Below are 19,818 nucleotides of genomic sequence, written 5' to 3'. Positions count from 1 at the left end.
AATTATAAATTACATTGAATATGACTTTTAGTGTATTGGGTTGGGTTTTAACACATTTGATTTTGCGACAGTTCGAATGAGGGCAATGCACCACATTTGTTGAAATGAAATGAAACCGAGACGATATATTAGATAATTATATACTATGGAATTATACACTGTGAAACTGTACATAGGCTGCCCTGCCAAAGCTAACACTGGATCAAAGTTTACAAATTCTCACAAACATTACACAATTGCCCTGCAGGTTCGAAGTTTCTACGAGTGCAATGCGATCTCAAAATCGCGGGAATCCGGTCCACGAGGGCCACGGCCAGACCACTCTACGGTTGACCGCACTACGAATAGACCGAGATTCTAGTGCAGTGGGATTAGAACTGGCTATGTAGAGTTCACATGGTTAGCGAATGTGGGCCAAGTTCTTCAACGAACCAATGTAAAGAGGCCTCGAGGCATCATCGTATTAACCGGAAGTCTTCCTCTGTTAAGCCCTCCCCCAAGGATATCTACGTCCATTCTCAAGCTGCTCATGTCCATCGGTTACCTGCGATCTTTACAAGGTTGTGGGTCTTAGTTCATGGTTTACACATGATGGAGACTTTGAAATATTGCGTTTTCAGGTCCCCAGTCGCCACTCAAGAACCTTATTGTCCCGGGAACCGTCCATTTTACGAGCAATGTGCCTCACTTCGGCCTCTTCGCATGATACTTAGTGTAGTCGGACTTTCGCCTTCGACTTGTGTCTCCGTCACTCCAATGAAGATGTAACGATAGTGATTGAGATAGATGATCATCTCATAATTCTCATATATATATTCGCGGTGGACGTAGTTCGTCGAATACATCGACTCACCCGAACTCGTGCGATTGGAATGGCAAACCCGCAGACCACGGTTCAAATTAACCAGGAACTCGCGTTATTTATTTGTAGCTCTCTAACAACTATTCTAATTGTAGCAGTTCAGTTGAGTTGAACCAAGTTGAACTTTGTTGTAAATGGACATTATACTCCTCTATATTTTAAGCCTTTAATACACATTTATTGCACCAGTGCAATATGGACGTTAATGAATTACAATAAATTTAATTCATGAGAGGGAGCAGTGAGTAATAAATGCTAACGTGATTTATCCGCAGCTATTAAGTCCCATTATGCTCTAACTAGGTAAATTACTAACACACTGCCCTACCGTGAAAAATTATCTAAGCTATACAACCTATTACAGTATTCTGATTATTTTATTCACTGGGTAAATGAAACATCACGTAAAATGTCATTTTGAAATTGTCATAACAATATAAACCAAGCTTACTTTCCAACAAAAATCGTAATCATTCCTATACTGCCAAAAAATTGTACTTTAAGTAAAAACACAAATGTTTCACATGTTTTAATGGAAAATCAGGACGTGTCACATTGTCCAGAGAAAGAAGATACTGTCAAACCACAAGAAGATGAAGCAGAAAAGAAAATCAAACTCGTGCTCGAAGACGACGCTGGACCTTCACAAACAAACGATCTACCTGGAGCAATTCCTTTTAAAGCTAATTCTCCGCTAAAGCTGTCTAAATCCGAGCAAAGCATTAGACAAATACACACACACAAAGATGTAGCAACACTAGACCTAACATCTATAAGCTTCGGCCCACAAGTACGCGATATAAACACAGCCAATACTAAAGAACTAAACGGAGAAGAAACAAATAAAAACGATTCCATGTTTATAGACATAAAGAATTTTATGGCATCGTATTTTAGAGTCGATAGAGAGAACCAAGTGGCTGTAAGTGAAGTCCAAAACACAGCATTGAGTACTGTATCGGGTGTTCAAGAAGATACCAATTGTGTCACGGCCGCTCAAACTGAAGACAAGTCATCTGTACCCGCAAATGTGATAGTGACCAGCCAGCCGGCACCAGATCCAAACTTATCGAAGTCTGGTTCGGAAAACAAGAAAAAAACTTCGGGAACTCTGTCTGAGAGGTCTGGCTTTGCAGTTGTGCAGAGGGACTCGCTGTCAAGTATTGGATCAAACGTTTGCAGAATTTGTATGACGCGAGGCAGAGAAAGGTTAGTTATGTTTGGTTAAACTAGCCAGTGCATGAATTCAAAACCATTCACAACTAAAGCAAAAACTTACGCTGACTAAAGAAGAGACCATTTTCAGATAGATTTTCGTAAATTGACCCGCCTGTTACTAATATCTCTATTGCACTCGCATGATTATTGTTGTTAAACTCGCACAGCGACATTGACAACCGGCATCATGGGCGGGACAGCCATATACATATAATTATGCGCCAGATTTGGAAAAGACGTCAATAAACTGATATAGTTCGTGTCATCCACGATGACGCGCAGGTTTGTCAAATCTAACCTTTAATAAAATAATATTACGAGCCAAGGCACGCGTCTTCATGAACGACACGATCTATACTAGAATTATATTTAATTACAAAATGAAATTAGAAGGTATGATAAGTACTGGCAACACATATGCCTGTATATTCATGTCCCAATATTCATGTTGTAGCGTTTACCTTCCTACCACAATCGAAAGTCACAGCCAATAAGTGCAAAAACAACAATTTTTTGAAAGTTTCTCATGTATACCTATGTACCAGAGACTAATAAATAACGAAGACAAACAACCTCCATATAACACAGCGTTCCCCGTGTGCCTCATAAATATTGTAGGTGGCGCTTTATATTGTTTTTCTACTTGAGCTTTATGCATATAAAATCTGTCACCTACTCCTATTTATGACACCTAAACGTAAAATTCGATTGGCCTGGCGCGCTGTCACATGCACGAAAGTAAACCGAGCTACCAACCGAATTCCATTCATAATGTGTCCATGCACTTCTTCAGCGCGGTGTACAATTAAAGCACAACGAAAGCATTTTAGACCATTTTTAGGGTTCCGTAGCCAAATGGCATAAACCGAAACCCTTATATATTCGTCATGTCCGTCTGTCTGTCCGTTTATGTCACAGCCACTTTTTTCCGAAACTATAAGAACTATACTCATCAAACGTGGTAAGTAGATGTATTCTATAAACCGCATTAAGATTTTCACACAAAAATAGAATAAAAAAACAATAAATTTTTGGGGTTCCCCATACTTAGAACTGAAACTCCAATTTTTTTTCATCAAACCCATACGTGTGGGGTATCTATGGATAGGTCTTCAAAAATGATATTGAGGTTTCTAATATCATTTTTTTCTAAACTGAATAGTTTGCGCGAGAGACACTTCCAAAGTGATAAAATGTGTGTCGTCCCCCCTGTAACTTCTAAAATAACAGAATGATAAAACTAAAAAAAAATATATGATATACATTACCATGCAAACTTCCACCGAAAATTGGTTTGAACGAGATCTAGTAAGTAGTTTTTTTTTAATACGTCATAAATGGTACGGAACCCTTCATGGGCGAGTCCGACTCGCACTTGGCCGCTTTTTATATAAGGACGCCATCTAGTGATATTTTAGAGAAGGTTAATAAAATGCTAATACTAGATGGCGCCATTAAATAGCGTTCTTGCAAACAAGCTACTCAAACCGAGTCGCGTTGCATAACGCTACAAGTCACAAATGTGGTCAGAAAAGAAAGAGAGGCTAGGGAGCGAACTTGTAACTTGTAGCTTCATATAACACGACCTTACTTCTCTTTTCGGCTGCCTGGCCAACAAGCCATGCGGCCCTTGCCTCGCCATCTGTAAATTAGATGGATCAACTTTTTGTAGTTATTCTGGCCTGCCCGCGTAACCGACATGCCAATCCTTAACGCTCCGTAGCGAAGGAAACGCAATTGTCACTGTCGCACTAATATGAAAGAGTGATAGAGAGATATGACTACGTTAGGCTAGGGATCGTTAACGATTGGCACTTTGGCTTCGCGGGCTGGTCAGCCAGGCGACAATAGTAGCATAGTTTGTTATAAGAAATGTTTTCTACGTTCTCCTAATATGCTTAGGAGGAGGCCCAATATGGAAAGGGCTTATAACTGTCATAAACATGTATGTTTGGTAATTTAAAAATCATAAAACTAGGGTTTTAAAGTGACCCAGGAGACCGTTACCTTGACAACAAGAAAAAGTTGATTTACCCAATTATAAAATAATATTTAATTCTAGATTGATATCGCCGTGCAACTGCAAAGGGTCCTTGGCGAACGTGCATTTGACTTGCCTGGAGCGATGGCTGAACCAAGTCGGGAGAAACCATTGTGAACTTTGTGGATTTAGGTATGACATCTTTCGAATTCGTCTAAGGGCTACCCCACACTAGCGTCTCCCGAGTGTCGGAGTCAACACTATGGAAAATGACGTCGTTGCGCAGTTTCGCCAAACGTTGCGTCGAGCAGCAGTCATTGAGTTGACTAGACGCCGACGCTCGGGAAACGCTAGTGTGGCGTGGCTCTTAGCTAACTCGGTACCGATTTTAAAGTGCCATACACGTCTCCTTTTTAGGGTTCCATAGTCAACTAGGAACCCTTTTAGTTTCGCCATGTCTGTCTGTCTGTCCGTCCGCGGCTTTGCTCCGTCATCGTTAGTGCTAGAAAGCTGCAATTTGGCTTAGATACACAGACATGCATGACGACAGAATGGTATTTTTTTTATTATGGTACCTCCCATATATATTTTTTTTTACTTTAACCCAATGGTGTAGGGTATCGTTGGACAGGTCTATCAACACAAATAAGAGCCTCCAATAACGATTTCTTGATAAAGTGAGTATTTTCGGAAATAATCACACTGAAAAAAAAATGCGTCCGTAGTCTATCCGTGGCTCTAGAATTATTGTAGGAACCGCGAGAGACTAGTTTACGAGTATATTGATGATTTTCATAGGAACTTGAAGTTTATGGTGGTACGTAAAGCTGGCGCAGAGTTAGCTTGGTAAGCCCGTCCATCATCGATAATAATAACAGTCCCGTTTGAATTTCCACTTAATATCCGTTAATATTCCTTAGGTTAATAAAAATACTGTACTCTCTATACTCTCGAACAAAAGTCTAAATTTATCTTGGTATTCGATGTGTAAACATATTATAGATGTATTATTAGTGGGTACCTTCCTACACATTTCATCATGATTATTTAAGGCACCGAATTTTCATACACATTGAAAATAAATAAAAATCAAAAGAATTTTTCGGAGTTATACAAAGCACAATACAAAACAAGGCACTTTTATATTGCCCTTAAATACGATCATTTTATACATTTCGTTTGAGCTTTACAAATTAGGTACTTTCAGGTATAATAAAACTGAACTAGATTTTGTACGTGATTTTGACGCAAAGCTTAAAAAGAACTCTCATTTTACTCGACTGTATTTGTTGAAATTCATCAAAGAGAAAATATCAAGAATATAACATTTATATCTTTTTTTAATTTCAAAGCGTTTTGTATCTATTTTAATCATTTTCATACATTTATTTTCATGCATAGACTCTACAAAAGATACTATAAAATAATGTTCTAGTGTTCAAACATCCATAAATAAACAATAGAACCACATCTCAAACTAAAATGCTAAATCACCAATATGCAATTTCGCGTATCAATGCACGTTGGTAAAGTTGTTAACTTGTTACGATCCTTTCTCTCGCCAAACTAAAAGGACGTATTAACGTAGCCTGGCCCTGTACCTTACCGAGCGCAGGCGAGCATTAGCCTCAAGCGAGCCCTGTGTGATATCAAGATCTTTACCAACTGTTCTTATATAGAAATCGCAACATTGGTTTTTATCAGGCGATAGCTCGCCTGCTCAATGTAAGCTCGGTGGCATATGCGGTGTTTTCGAATCACGCCACATACAGCTTTAATATATGCAAGTATGCAAATCGCCGAAATGAAGACAGCAGCGACACCGGTGGGCTTTGAGCCGTTACGTTTTTATTAAACGTGTGTCGTATAGACGTCTATATCCCATGTAGACGTCCCATGTAGATGTTCAATAGGCAATTCGGGTGAATTGCCTATTGAACATTTTATATGAAATACCTATTAAGTTTTGATTTATTTATTGCTTGTCAAGCTAGCTAGTTGATAAAGCAAATTACTATACTGTGGCTAAGATCTGATTCTCAATTTCCCGGAATGTAAGTAAACAAAGGTGTGGCCGGTGAAAAAACATTTGGATCATTCGACATATTTATATTTTCCACATTTTCCACAGTTATAAAAATAAATAAAACAAAAATTATTTATTCTCAGACAATTAATACAGTCCATATTTGTTAGTATCAACTTACAACCTATGTTATGTTACCTTCCGCACAATAAATTACATAAATTAAATTTATAAGTAACCTCGAATTATTATTGGAATAAAGTGAATTTAAGAAATCAACTATTTTTCCTTGGGAATCTCCCTTGAAGTTTTTAAAAATCAGTACCTATGCATGTACCTAGATGAAAAACCATAGTGGAGTAAAACAAGGAAACGATGTGAAAAGATCGTAAATTTGTAAATTTCAATATAATCCTTTCAATCCTCGCTCGGATATCCACCGTTCGCACCTGAATAAGAATCCAAAAAATTCGAATTGGTATTGTTATGTAATCAAATACAAAATGACTGACACAAAATCTTTCACAATAAAAATATGAAACACCCATTCACTGCGATTTATGAATTCATTTGACGATTTTGCGTTTCATATTGTCGAATCGCGTTACGTAAGTACCGGGTATAGAATTCAATTTAAATTCTTTTTAGGGTATCGCATACAGTATGTGTGTATTGTGCGTATTTGGGTGGATCAACTTTATTTTTGTTGATTCATACCCGTCAGCCAGACGACAATAGTAGCAATTTGTTAGAAGAAATGTTATACTACGTTCTATTAATATGCGAAGTAGATGGCCCATTATGAAAAGGGCTTATAAATGCCATAAATATGTATGCTCGATTATTTTAACTAAGTACTAAACCAGGCTTAAAAGTCACCCGGGCGACCGTAAGCATGGCAACGAGCGACAAGAAAAAGTTGATTCACCCATCTTGGTACATTCACGAACTTTAATTGTTGAGCCATTTAGGTTAGGTTATAGTATAAGCATGGCCGGGTAAGCATGGCCAAACTGCCCTTAGCGAAAAAAATAATTTTCTTTTACTGGATTATTAACCTATATATATGTAGTGCTTTCACTAAAAATTTAGCCTCAAATGCTTCAGGTTTAAAAAACCATACCTGAATTTATAATAAAATATTGCAAATCTTTATTTGCTAGTCAAAGAAAATTACGTAACCAGCTTTAGCATATTAACACATTCACTGCCAGTGACCCGCCAGGCGGGTTCCCTTTTCGTAAGCACTTTTCGCTACAAACGGACTCGTAGCGCGCGCTAGCAAAGCATGCGTTAAAAAATTGTATCAGTTATAATTATAATATTAAGTAAGTGGATTTTCCATTGTCGAAGTTTTAGACTTTCTGATGAAAGGAGAATTTTTGGTGTGATAAAAGTTAAATAAACACCTTTTAATCCGTTATAAGTGGTAAATTTTTCGAGATTGTAGACTTTCATTCTCACATTCAAAATAGTATTCATTGTTACTGTAACTTGTAACTGTGAGCTGCACTGGCAGCTGCTGCTCATAGGTATATCTGTACGTGTGAGTGACACTTAACTGTTCCATAGCTACCCGGCCATCCGCACGCCGCGCTACACGGTGCTGCAAGCCCTACGCCTGTGGTTCGGCAACCCACGGAACAGGAGCCATTTGCAGGTGAGGCATAAGGCACGGGCTACTTTTACATAGTAAAATATCAGGTAAAAATACTTGGTTAAATACTAGGTAATATTTTCATCCGGATGGCCGCACGCCGCGGTACACAGTGCAGCAGTTGCTAAGACTGCTACTAGTGTAGTTTAGCAACCTACGGAAGAGGAGCCATATTTTGCAGCTGAGACGATGCATAAGGCACGGGCTATTGTTACAAAGTAAAATAACGGGTAAAAGTTATTGTTAAAATACTAGGTAATATTTTTCCCCGGACATCCGCACGCCGCGCTACACAGTGCTGTAGGTCCTGCAAGTGTGGTTTGGCAATCTTCGAAGCAGGAGCCATTTGCAGGTGAGACGAGGCAGGTTGTTAAAATACTTGGCAGAAATAGTTAACTATTGTTATTTTGAGGAATAAAATGGGATAAGATCCTAGAGAAGGCCATGTGGGTATTTTTGTAGTGAAATTCGTGACAATGAACAATAGGTATACAGCCTATTTTTTTTTATCTACTCTACCAAAATACCAATTCGTATTTATAAACGATTGCCACTAATGCCATATAAAAAAAATTATAACGACTCTGCAAATTTTGACGATTAGCGCATAAATTCTTAAAACGCATTTTTTGTAATCGTTTATCCCAATACCTTATGTAAAATACCTGTTTACTTCCTGTCGTCATATCAGCCCCGACCCTACTCGGACATCCATTTGGCTGCGGCCATTTGGGTCCAGCGGACCGTCGGGCGATTCGTCTTCACATTTTTGCCGCGATTTTCAAACTTTTTTTGCGCGTTTTTCGACGATTCAAAATCGGTGCCCGCTTTTAAAGGGCCATTTGGATCGTAACTGCTTGTTTATTACTCCCGTACTGGTCGCAGTTTATTGTTAATACTTGTGCAAACTTTTCCGCTACATGGCTCAAAGAAATTACCATTTTCTAGCAATATCTATTTGCTCGAGTGTTAATTAAGTATGTAGTCAATAAATGAATTTTGAACTTTCGTTCTGCAGTTGAATCCTTGCATTCTATTTCACTTCTGTATTATTTATTAAGTACAACTGATCATTGTTTATGCGGTCTATCTCGGTATTACGTATTTAAAGTAAACCGTTGATTTCATTGAACAATGGATAAAAGCATCATCAGTATTAAACTTTTATAGTTAAATAAAAAGCTTTTATTTCAAGCAGTCAGTACCCATTGTGTATACAAAGTAAATAAAAACTAAACCTACTTATATCATACATATTCATATAATAATGTACTTGTCTTATGTATTTCTTTTGTATGTTGTTAACAATATTCGGAACAAGTAGAAGGCAATCTACACAATAGCTAAATTCAATGTACCGAAATAAATATTTGTTGTTTTTACCCGACTGCGTCAGAAAGCGGGTCGGTAACGCGCATGTAACACCTCTGGAGTTGCAGGCGTCCATAAGCTGTGGTGACTGCTTACCATCAGGCGGGCCGTATGCTTGTTTGCCACCGTCGTGGTATTAAAAAAAAAGAGTAATATTTTCGAGCATATGTATGTCCATTTTTTTTTATACTACGTCGGTGGCAAACAAGCATACGTCCCGCCTGATGGTAAGCAGCCTCCGTAGCCTATGTACGCCTGCAACTCCAGAGGAGTTATATGCGCGTTGCCGACCCTAAACCCGCCCCCCTCATTGAGCTCACCTTACCATTGAGAACCTTACTCACCGGCAGGAACACAACACTATGAGTAGGGTCTAGTGTTATTTGGCTGCTATTTTTTGTAAGGTGGAGGTACTTCTCCAGTTGGACTCTGCTCTAGATCTGGAATGACATCCACTGGCTGTGCCCTGCCACACAAAGCGAGATGACATTCACAATGCCCATACCTCTCTTTTGGGCGTAGTTTAAGGACGTACCCGGGTCCAAATTTCTTTGGCAGCGCCCTAAAGCCCAAACGGCTGGACGATTTTTGACATTTCATGTGTCGTAGAATTCTTGAGAATTTTGGTAGTAACTTAGGCTATATAAATTTTGAAAATGGCGCCTTTAGTTTTTAATATTTTTTTTTTCTTACCATAGTAAAATGGGTATCGAATGAAAGCTAGTGAAAAGACCATTACTATTTTTTTTTTTTTTTTCAAACATACATATGTAAGCAAGCGGATTTTTGTTTTTATAATAATAATCCCTCTTGTTATCTATTTGTTATTGTTTATCTTCTATTCAATGTTTATTTTAACTCCATATCCCGTGTTGTTGGGGCTGGTAAGTATATATAACATTGCTTACAAAGCTTGGCCCAAAATAACTAGAAACATAATTGTATGACCTTTAAAGTTCGTCTAAATTAAGGCAAAATTATATTCAAGTGTAATCAACAAATATATTGGCTAGTTTGTAACTTCGGAACTTCAACTCAATCAAAATTACTTTGCTAATTGGTAACACGATATAAGGTTCGCTCGATAATAGAAAATCATTAAGGTATAGTACTGTCTGCATCTGTATCAAAATATTTCCGCGCCTCAATGAAGTGCCGGCACTTCATTGCGTTAGTACGTCTCCGACTGCTGGCGAGGTGCCACGCCACGCATGTAACGAACATAAAAAAATGCCTATGGGCCTTATTAAATTGTATTCTAATAATACCAAGAAACATAGTAAAGGCAATAATAACAAGCCACTGTGAAAAAACTCTTATTTTAAGGTAATTTAGATTATTTTGAAACACAACTTTAAACACTCGCGGTAGTACGCTATTTCCATTTTCTTTGGCGTAACACCTAACTATACTTACCTTATTGTTTGCAGAATATATACACAATAAATCAATAATAATATACTTACTTATTACTCTTTATCTCGTAAAATTTTGTAGTGTTTTTACTATATTTAATGAGTATATTATGCTATAAACACGATTTTATCAAAATTGCTACGAGTACGGGAGTTAAACAGAAAGTCTTATGACTATTCGTATAAATTTTAATATCGTGAGTGTCACATAACAGTGAAACAAATACATTTGGTCTAGATTCTTTACAGTGTGTATGTAGGCAGAAAATGAAGAGTTTTCATAACAGTTTCGCCTCTGGCTAGCTACGCTTATTCTTTACCTTAGGTTCAGACGTCAAACGCCGAAAATGGCAGACACAATTTGTTCTCGATAGGCTGTCTAGTACATATATGTCAGTGTAGAAAATAGAATACAATAAATTATGAAAATACGAAATTATACATAATCTGCGATCACACTGATCCGGTGGACCTGAAGTACACACTACAGACTAGACACCGCATAGGAAGGGCGCTCGAGAAAATTACACGTAGGTATGTCTGATGACCTCCCCAGTCTCCCCACGCACAGGTTTTATGCTTATTTTCGCCTAAAATGCTACGCCGCGAGCAGCGCTGCAGAGTTTTACCCTACACTATTTAATATGTAACTGGTTCGCTTATGGGCGTAGGCAGGTACAGGCATTGTATACAATGTATGCCCGTCTGATTTTCACTTGTTAAGGATAATACGCTATGATCTGAGGATAATACCTACGTCACGTAACATTAAAAGCTAAAACGTACGTGTTTGCCCTAAAAAACGTAATAATATAAAATAATGAGGGAACGGGAAAACACTCGAAAAAACTTGAAACAAAATTCGAATGAGCCACGTGTGAGCCAATGAGTGTCGAATATGTGAATTATTTTGCTTCATTTTGTTTTCTTTCTTACAAATTTGTCGCCTTTCCTATTGAAGGACTTTTTGCCCGAAGTCTACGAGTAAATCTCCTTTCCGTTATGCGTGTTACGTATGAAATCTGATTACGGAGTCTTTTAAATATGATTACGGAGTTTTTAACCTTTGCGTAAGATGAGACGACCCATGTAAGATTTGCAAGACTCTGTTTTTATCCATCTGCCACAGTTCAAGCTTGCCTTAGAAGGTTATACCTAATAAAGTAATAACCCGTGACGCTACGTCTGTAAAAACAGGTTTAGGTGTAGGAATTTTCGATTGTCATTTTTATTGCCTATCTTTCTCAGTATGATAACGAGAGTAATGGGCGCAGCTGAGTACAACTTTTAAACTAAAGGTTTCTAACTCTGAATCGAGTAACTCATTGGAGCTATTCCGAAATCATATCATGTCTGCCGGTAACAATAACAATGGCATTTGTTTTACTTTTTATTAATTAGCTTAGCTAAATACAACTCAAAGGTTAACTGGAAGAGATCTCTCAAAGGGATAAGTTCGCCTTTGTACTTCTTACACATTATTCTATATTACGGCACGTCATGGAGCGTGACGGCTTCGTTCGACGAACCTTTTCTCGTCAATGCCAATTTCGTGTACATTTTTTGGCGCTAAATAATTACGGTACTGAAAATTCTATAGAAGAAAAAAAAACAAAAAATCGCTATGTGCACGACTGTCACGCAACCTAGCGTCCGCAAGTCTAGGGGAAACTAAAAACTACGGAACAGATTTTCATACGACTTTCACCTATCAATAGAGTGATTCTTGAGGAAGGTTGAGGTATATAACTTGTTAAGGTTTTGTGTAAATTGGTTGAAATATAACGATGTTGTCGGAAAAAATCACGCTGGCTAGGAGCTTTAATCGAAAACGCTGCCTAATACGTTTGAGCTATAACAACACAATGTATGGTGCGGTTGTCTCTCTTTCATGGGTTGACAAAAAAGTCCGCGATGTTGAATGCCTATCTTTTAAGGATAACTTACTATACCCATTCTTAACTTCTAGAAAAAGATCACATAGTATGTGGCATTTGCAAAGGTACAGTTACACAGATACAGTATTAATAATTATCAAATTAAATACGTTAGTTATATTAAGCATTTCATACAGATTACAATGGTCCCTTACACCATACAATAATCGTAAATTAAAGTTTGATTTCGGGCCATATAACTTATACGAAATGTTAAAGACGCTATCCGCAGTTAGTTCTAATTTTTACCACCTTATGCGCTGGGATTGCTTTACTTCCATGCACTTCGCACGGTCCCAATAGGAAAGATGGGGTAAATGAAGAGTTTAGGGCAACGGTCACAAAAAATACCACTCTATAACCCCATCCTTTCGTATTTTTTTCTTGTACATCCTTTTTGAACTATAGAATGACGATGAGGCTTGAATTGAGGAAGGTTAAAGGCATTTTCAGTCTCCATTAAACCGCTTAGTGAGGTTTGTGCATTGTCATCGCTTTTATGTTGAATCTGATATCAAAGACTAGTTCAAATCTTATTCTATTTTATCTTATTTTCTTTATTGGAGAAACAACAGAAGCAAGTACAATAATAGTATCAATGATATAGTATAATAATATTTATACAGTGTAATAGACGTGCACCTACCTTCTAAAACGCTCGCACTAATCTTGTTTGCGAATTCATAGAATCATTTAGAATATTTTGACAGTGTGAATGCGTCGCTAATTGATAGTTTTCTAAATAGGGATTTAATAAATATAAATAATATGAACCGATTTAAATGAAATTAAGTATGAAGATATTTACGCAGACAAAGTTGCGGGCAGAAATTAGTTATATTATGTTTTTAGTTATAGAAGTATAGTAAATTGGGCAAGTGCACGCAACCAATTCATTTTCAATCTAATATCAATAGTTGAACATCCACAAGGTTTGTCAATGTCAAATATTGCTTGAAACACGGAACGTGGCCAAAATTCAATCAGTCGTTCAAGCTGCGACGATATTTCAGCGGCGGCACTGACCGCAAGATGCTGCTTGTCTTTGGCACGTTTGTAGGATAGTCAGGATTCTGTAGGTACTAAAAGTTGCTCATGAGAAAGAGAAAATTAATACTTCCAGAGTTTCCAGCAAAGAGCATATTTTCGAGCGATGGCACCTTTGGCCTATGCTCTAGTAGATGGCGCCACTTTTTGATATTTAACGAATTTAACACAATACATGTCAGTGAATGAATAAGGATCAAAGCGAAATGGCGTTCTAAAAGTTTTAATCATGTGTCGAAAGATGGCAGTAAATTTACTGTGGCTACAAAATTTACTTTGACAATCCACCTCTAACTATTGAAATGTTCATTGGTTTCCCATCTATTTCTTCCCGGTCAAAGTATGACTTTTTTTATTTTCTAATAATGCACAAATTTATGTTGAAGAAGCTTCTTTTTCTTGAATCTAAGAAGTATTTTATTTATTCCCTGATACTATTTTGATTCCCCGAGACATTGCTGTGAGAACGGTTAAATCCTCACCGATTTCTTCTATGAACGAAAACCTTAACCCCTCAAGTCCCTTAACTTCTTTTTGCAGAACGCATATAGCGCCGAGAGGTACCAAGGGGTTAGTTAACATTATTAGAGATTAATATTGAACTCAAAGTAAAAACAGAATACTACAGTTAGAGACAGGCAATCCAGTCAGTCCCTTGTCGCTTGCCGATGCCGTAACCGCAAGCGTCACCGTTGGCGTCTTGCGTTGACAAGACACGAGCATATTGGATTTCTGTCACTTATTGAGTCACGGTGAAACAGGGCCTGTTATTATGGAAGTAATAACATTAATAAAATGTAATTCCCTTTACCGGGTAGGTACTTTGGTGTACTTTCCTGTTCATTTTGTGACGTTATTTTCATTTGCAAAGGTTTGTTTAAGTAAGAACGGGGCACGATTTGATACTAGCTTAATAGGATTTATTTTAAAAAATCGTAGGCATACATACACCTCATTTTATCTTCCTCGTTTGGGACTACTTCTAGTCCCAAGTCTCAACATTTTTCTGGGATAAATCCCACAAGATATGTTTTTTTTTTGGAAAATCAATAAAGTATGTTTGTAGTCTTTAATCTATTAGGCAAGCTAGAAAATATTAAACATAATATTAATTCGCTTTTCTAAAATTAATAATTTATAGTTAGTAATATGTACTTGTAAATAAATATAACACTTGTAAACGAGACTGACACTGAAACGATAAAAGGTACGAAAACTACGAAATATCAAACTTTACATGTGTATGTTTTACTGTACGGTAGGTATATTCTACCTACATTTTTAATTTTAAAGATACTTCATTTTTTTTAAACACGAAACGAGACCATAATAATTGTTGAATTTGTGGTAGTTTTTTTGTTAAACCAGACCATGGAATAAAAACGGGATTCATGAAATATTTTTGTTCCAGTCTGACTGCTTAATATTCTGGCTGCTGTCCACCGTGACCGCGGGCCTGCTCGCCGTCTGCATCGTTGGCACGCAGTACTTCGTCATTGAGGGCAACAAATTTGGTAAGATTCACGGAATTGCCCGGAAAGAGGAAGGTGTGTTTTTGTTTTTTATTTCTTTTTTCTTTATTAATAGCCAAGGTTTAGCACTACTGACTGGACGAGTCGAATTGCGCTTGTGAAAACAACCCACCTCTTTCTAATCAGTACTGTGTGACACAAAAAAAATGTTAACGAAAGCTTGTCAGTTGTGCTAATCCTTTAGTGTAGGTATAATCGGGCATAAAAGTGCGTGGCGACTTTATCAATGAATTCATTCGTAATTTAAACGATCGCTATCATGCACTCAAGGCGACTCGCGGTCACCGCACATTAATGCTTCCATCTTCCATATCACGAGTATTTTAGGATGAGTTTGAGTAGGTAAACGTTTTGGACCTTCACTCATGTAAATACATAAGTTAAGAGAGAGGGGAATATATGGTGGGTTGTTGTAGTATCGTATTCTCTTGACTGAGGAACAAGAGGATATAGGTTTACCTATGTAATGGAGTAAAATTCAACTGAGTGGTACGGCTGACGACGAATATACAATTAAAGAGCGCTTAATGTGTGAAAATTTCGCGGTCTTCGTACACTGATTATTACTGGAGCAGCAATTAGGAAAACAGGGACAGTTTTATAGGGTACATTTTACTCTCATAAAATGGGCGGCGTGTCCCAGGGCAAATGAATTCTCTGCTATTACACTGTTTAGTCTTGCATTATTTTGACAATCAAATTATGTGAATATCATATAAACATATTTATAAAGCCTTCGCTTTACGCGTCTGTACGCTCTATTGCACGCGCATTATTATAATATAGAATAATAATAATATAGAAAAAGCGGCCAAGTGCGAGTCGGACTCGCCCATGAAGGGTTCCGTACCATTTAAGACGTATTAAAAAAAACCGGACAAGTGCGAGTCGGACTCGCCCACCGAGGGTTCCGTACTTTTTAGTATTTGTTGTAATAGCGGCAACAGAAATACATCATCTGTGAAAATTTCAACTGTCTAGCTATCACGGTTCATGAGATACAACCTGGTGACAGACGGCCGGACGGACAGCGGAGTCTTAGTAATAGGGTCCCGATTTACTCTTTGGGTACGGAACCCTAAAAACTACTTAATAGATCTCGTTCAAACCAATTTTAGTTTTATCATTAAAATAAGAATATTTTAGAAGTTACAGGGGGGGGGAGACATTTTACCACTTTGGAAGTGTCTATCGCGCAAACTATTCAGTTTAGAAAAAAAAAATTAAAAACCTCAATGATATTTTTGAAGACCTATGTTTAATGAAACCTAGGTTTGATGAAAAAAAAATTTTGAGTTTCAGTTCTAAGTATGAGGAGCCCTCAAAATTTATTGGTTTTTTTTTTCTATTTTTGTGTAAAAATGCGGTTCACAGAATACATCTACTTGCCAAGTTTCAACAGTATAGTTCTTATAGTTTCGGAAAAAAGTGGCTGTCACACACGGACTGACAGACAGACATGACGAATCCATAAGGGTTCCGTTTTTTGCCATTTGGCTACAGAACCCTAAAAAGGAGCTAACTTTCTATGTATGAAAAATGTCCAACAAAAAACATTAAATAGGTGGCGCAACAATACACCGAAGTGAATTGTCATAGACCTAGTAGGTATTTTATATAGATATGTACGCGTGCGCCCGTGAGGGATAGAACATAAGTAATGAGACAAAATTAAAAACACGTTTTAAATTCCTAACATTATACCAAAAACCACCTACGTAATTTGGTCGGGTTATTTGTTGCCCCTCCCCCATTTCATCTATCATCTATATTATTATACCTCTATGGTTCAGTCGGTTCCCTAACATAAGTATCCACTTTTCTATACTTATAGCTTAGTATGGCTACTTAGTTACTTAAGTTGGGGAACCGACCGTACATGTAATATCCATAGCCTACCTAGCGCCACCGGAGAGATTAGGACTATTATTTAAAGCGGAAAGCTGGTCACTTTTGCAACAGTTTTTCCATAAGAGGTTGTCGTACTTTCTCTACAGGTCCATATCCCACATACGAGTAGTCCCACACTTGACAACTTGACAGCAATATAATTAGGCGCGTGCAATAGAGATAGCAACAGGCGAGTCAATGTACGAAAATCTATAAGGAAAGCGTCTCTGATTTAGCAACGTGTGATCAATGATCATGTACGGCACCTGGGGGTACTAGTCAAGTGACAATCTTTTATAAGAAACATGATAAATTCCATCCATTATTTAAGTACAGATTGGTGTTTTCGATCAACGATTGTCATCTTGGCTAGACCCCCTGGGTACGTAGTACGTAGCCAACGTGCATTGGCACGTTAACGCTCCGTAGCGAACGAAACGCAACCGTCATTTTCGCATTAATATGGAAGAGTCATATATATATGTCTATGGGAACATTGTCAATGATCTACGGAGTGTATACCATTGGCATCTTTTCTACGCACCCAGGTCAGACTAGGCGATTGGTGGTCAAGTCTTACAAACCCACAGAGTGTCGTACCTAATATCTCATCTGAATAAATTCCATAAATACTGTTCTATGAACAAGTTTGGTAAATTTTCTGTACTATATTGTGCTACTTTTGAAATTGTTTCATTGCTCTTTGTATTTGGTGGCTGCAACGGGCACATTCATCAACGCTTTAGAACATTGTGGAGTGTTTCGAACAATCTAGAATGCTTTAAAGTATTTTGGATATTCCTTTATTACATTATAGTTATGCCGATCGATATAACGCTAAGCTCTATTGAAAATAGAAGAGCTTAAGCTAAATTATGAATTGTGATGTACGAACTTTTAATTTCTTTGTAAAGTATTACGTATTCAATTAATTCTTAGGTATTTCAGAGCTTTATTCTAAATGACTCGAACAAAAATATGAAATAATTATTGATAATGTAGGTTTGTTTAGAAGTATTAGAACTCAGCGTTATTGTTCGATACCATTTCTAAAGTTTTAGGGCGAAATCCAGTTTAATAAATAAGACCTATGGGGCCAAATCTGTCTGTGGAAGATTCCGTATATGACCGCTTTAAAAAAAACAATTGTTATCATCATCGACAAAGCAGCGCTTGCTTTTTATTTCAGTAGTCAAAAGTAAGTGTGCTCTATTTATTGCTTACGGGAAAAAAAAAGAAAATTATTTTTGGCAAAAATTTCATTTTGGCACAAGATTTTATCGCTGACTCTTCTTTCCACAAGCAACTAATACTCATCGAGACAATTGTAACAACCCCAAAAACAATGAGTTTGCGTTGTTTTATCACAGAGTTCCCATAGCTACCTGTCCTGTTCTGTTCCTGTCTCCATCATCAAATCAGCTCCATGTCATCATAATATTGCATTGTCATCCGATTTACATATGTATGCAAATTTTTAGCTCAATCGAAAATCGGGAAGTGGATCAAATTTAGCTACCAAGATTTGACCCACACTAACACACCAACACTCATTGCAAATACACTCGTGTACGAAGTTTTCCGCAGACGGATTTGGCCGCATAGACCGTAACTCGTAGTTTCGTATAGTAAACCGCGTTGGTGCCCTTGCAAATAAAACGGAAAAACTTTAAAAATAGTTTTATCTAGCGAGCGAGTTGCGCGAGTTGCATTTCTTTAGAGTCCGCAGCAAGCTCGCGCGAATTTCACCTTCCCATACAAACTAAAGTTTCGTTCTTATTTTAAAACTATTTACGTGTTGGATTATAATGAAACTTTGCACAGTATACAGTATAGTTTATATAGCTCCAGCTTATAAAAAAACAACGAAATAGAGCAAAAACAAGTTTTGTATGAAGAACTTAAATTCGCTGTATTTTTTTAACTATGGTATCTGAAGCTACATAAACTAAGTAATTACAAGTTTCACTTTTGTATGGAGAACCAAGCTTGCTGCTGATTCTTAAGAAGAAACTAGTTAATTTTACAACTTTGTTCCCATAAAATAACCTGTTACATTCCATGGGCGCCGCCAGGATTACTTTCAGGGAGGTGCATAATAAATGGAGTAGAAGAATCGATGCAGTCATTTACTTTTCTTGTGTTAGTTCCGAGTTTTGCTATCAAAATCATTGCAGACTTATATTGGTCCAACTCTAATGCGGGTGCAGACGCGTAAAAGACATGAATTTTATTTTATATTTTTTCTTTCCTGCCAGGCGGGTGCAAGTGCACCCCCTTGCACCCCGCTGCCGGCGCCCATGTTACATTCGTTTCGTGGAAAACTCGTACACGGACCACCATCACGTGTAGTGCGGCCTGTGGCCGGTATTGTACGAAATAGCCACAGTGACGTCACTAAATGTGCTCAGATGATTGCAACGTTGCAACCACAAATGAAAGCTCGTTCACAATTCTATTTAACCGTTATATCCCCAGGCATATCGCACCGCATAACCGAGACCGCAATGGACTTCTTCATGGCGATAGTGTTGTGCGGGTACTCCGTGACGGTGTACCTGCTGTGCAAGGACCACTACGTGCTGTGGAGCCGCTGGCGGCGCGCTAATGTGCACGTTCGCCTGCTGCTGTCCGCCGACGCCGACCCGGTGCCCTTCGCGCCGAGGCCGTACAACAATATAGTGTGAGCCGGTCCGTTAGTTGTATGGAACTTTTGTATGCTTTATTAGACGTAATGTTACATTCGACATAATGTTTTATTTGACCTAAGAAAGCCTCATTAGGTGAAATGCCCCATTTGATCCGATCTCGTTCGATCTAACATTTAATTTGACCTTAACACATTCATTACCAGCGCAAGCAACGCACTGTGAGCGTAGCCG

At 37.8% G+C, this 19,818-nt stretch overlaps 1 protein-coding gene across 2 annotated transcripts; it reads left to right on the top strand.

Annotated features, from left to right (window-relative positions):
• Window positions 1-617: 617 nt before the first annotated feature.
• On the top strand, window positions 618-19,688 carry LOC133516406 (E3 ubiquitin-protein ligase MARCHF3-like). 2 transcript variants are annotated; one of them, XM_061849323.1, is made up of 5 exons: window positions 618-2,071; window positions 4,143-4,253; window positions 7,660-7,747; window positions 14,926-15,028; window positions 19,415-19,688. In XM_061849323.1, the coding sequence occupies exons 1-5, from the start codon at window positions 1,395-1,397 to the stop codon at window positions 19,621-19,623; spliced, it is 1,188 nt and encodes a 395-aa protein (XP_061705307.1). In that variant the 5' UTR covers window positions 618-1,394; the 3' UTR covers window positions 19,624-19,688. The 2 variants fall into 2 exon arrangements, with proteins under 2 accessions (XP_061705307.1, XP_061705306.1); XM_061849322.1 differs by having other exon boundaries at window positions 14,926-15,061.
• The last annotated feature ends 130 nt before the right edge of the window (window positions 19,689-19,818 follow it).

This window comes from Cydia pomonella, chromosome 3 (assembly GCF_033807575.1).
Source record: "Cydia pomonella isolate Wapato2018A chromosome 3, ilCydPomo1, whole genome shotgun sequence".
Lineage (NCBI taxonomy): Eukaryota > Metazoa > Arthropoda > Insecta > Lepidoptera > Tortricidae > Cydia > Cydia pomonella.
Note: the sequence above shows the minus strand (reverse complement) of the source record. Positions and strands in the feature narration are given on the sequence as shown.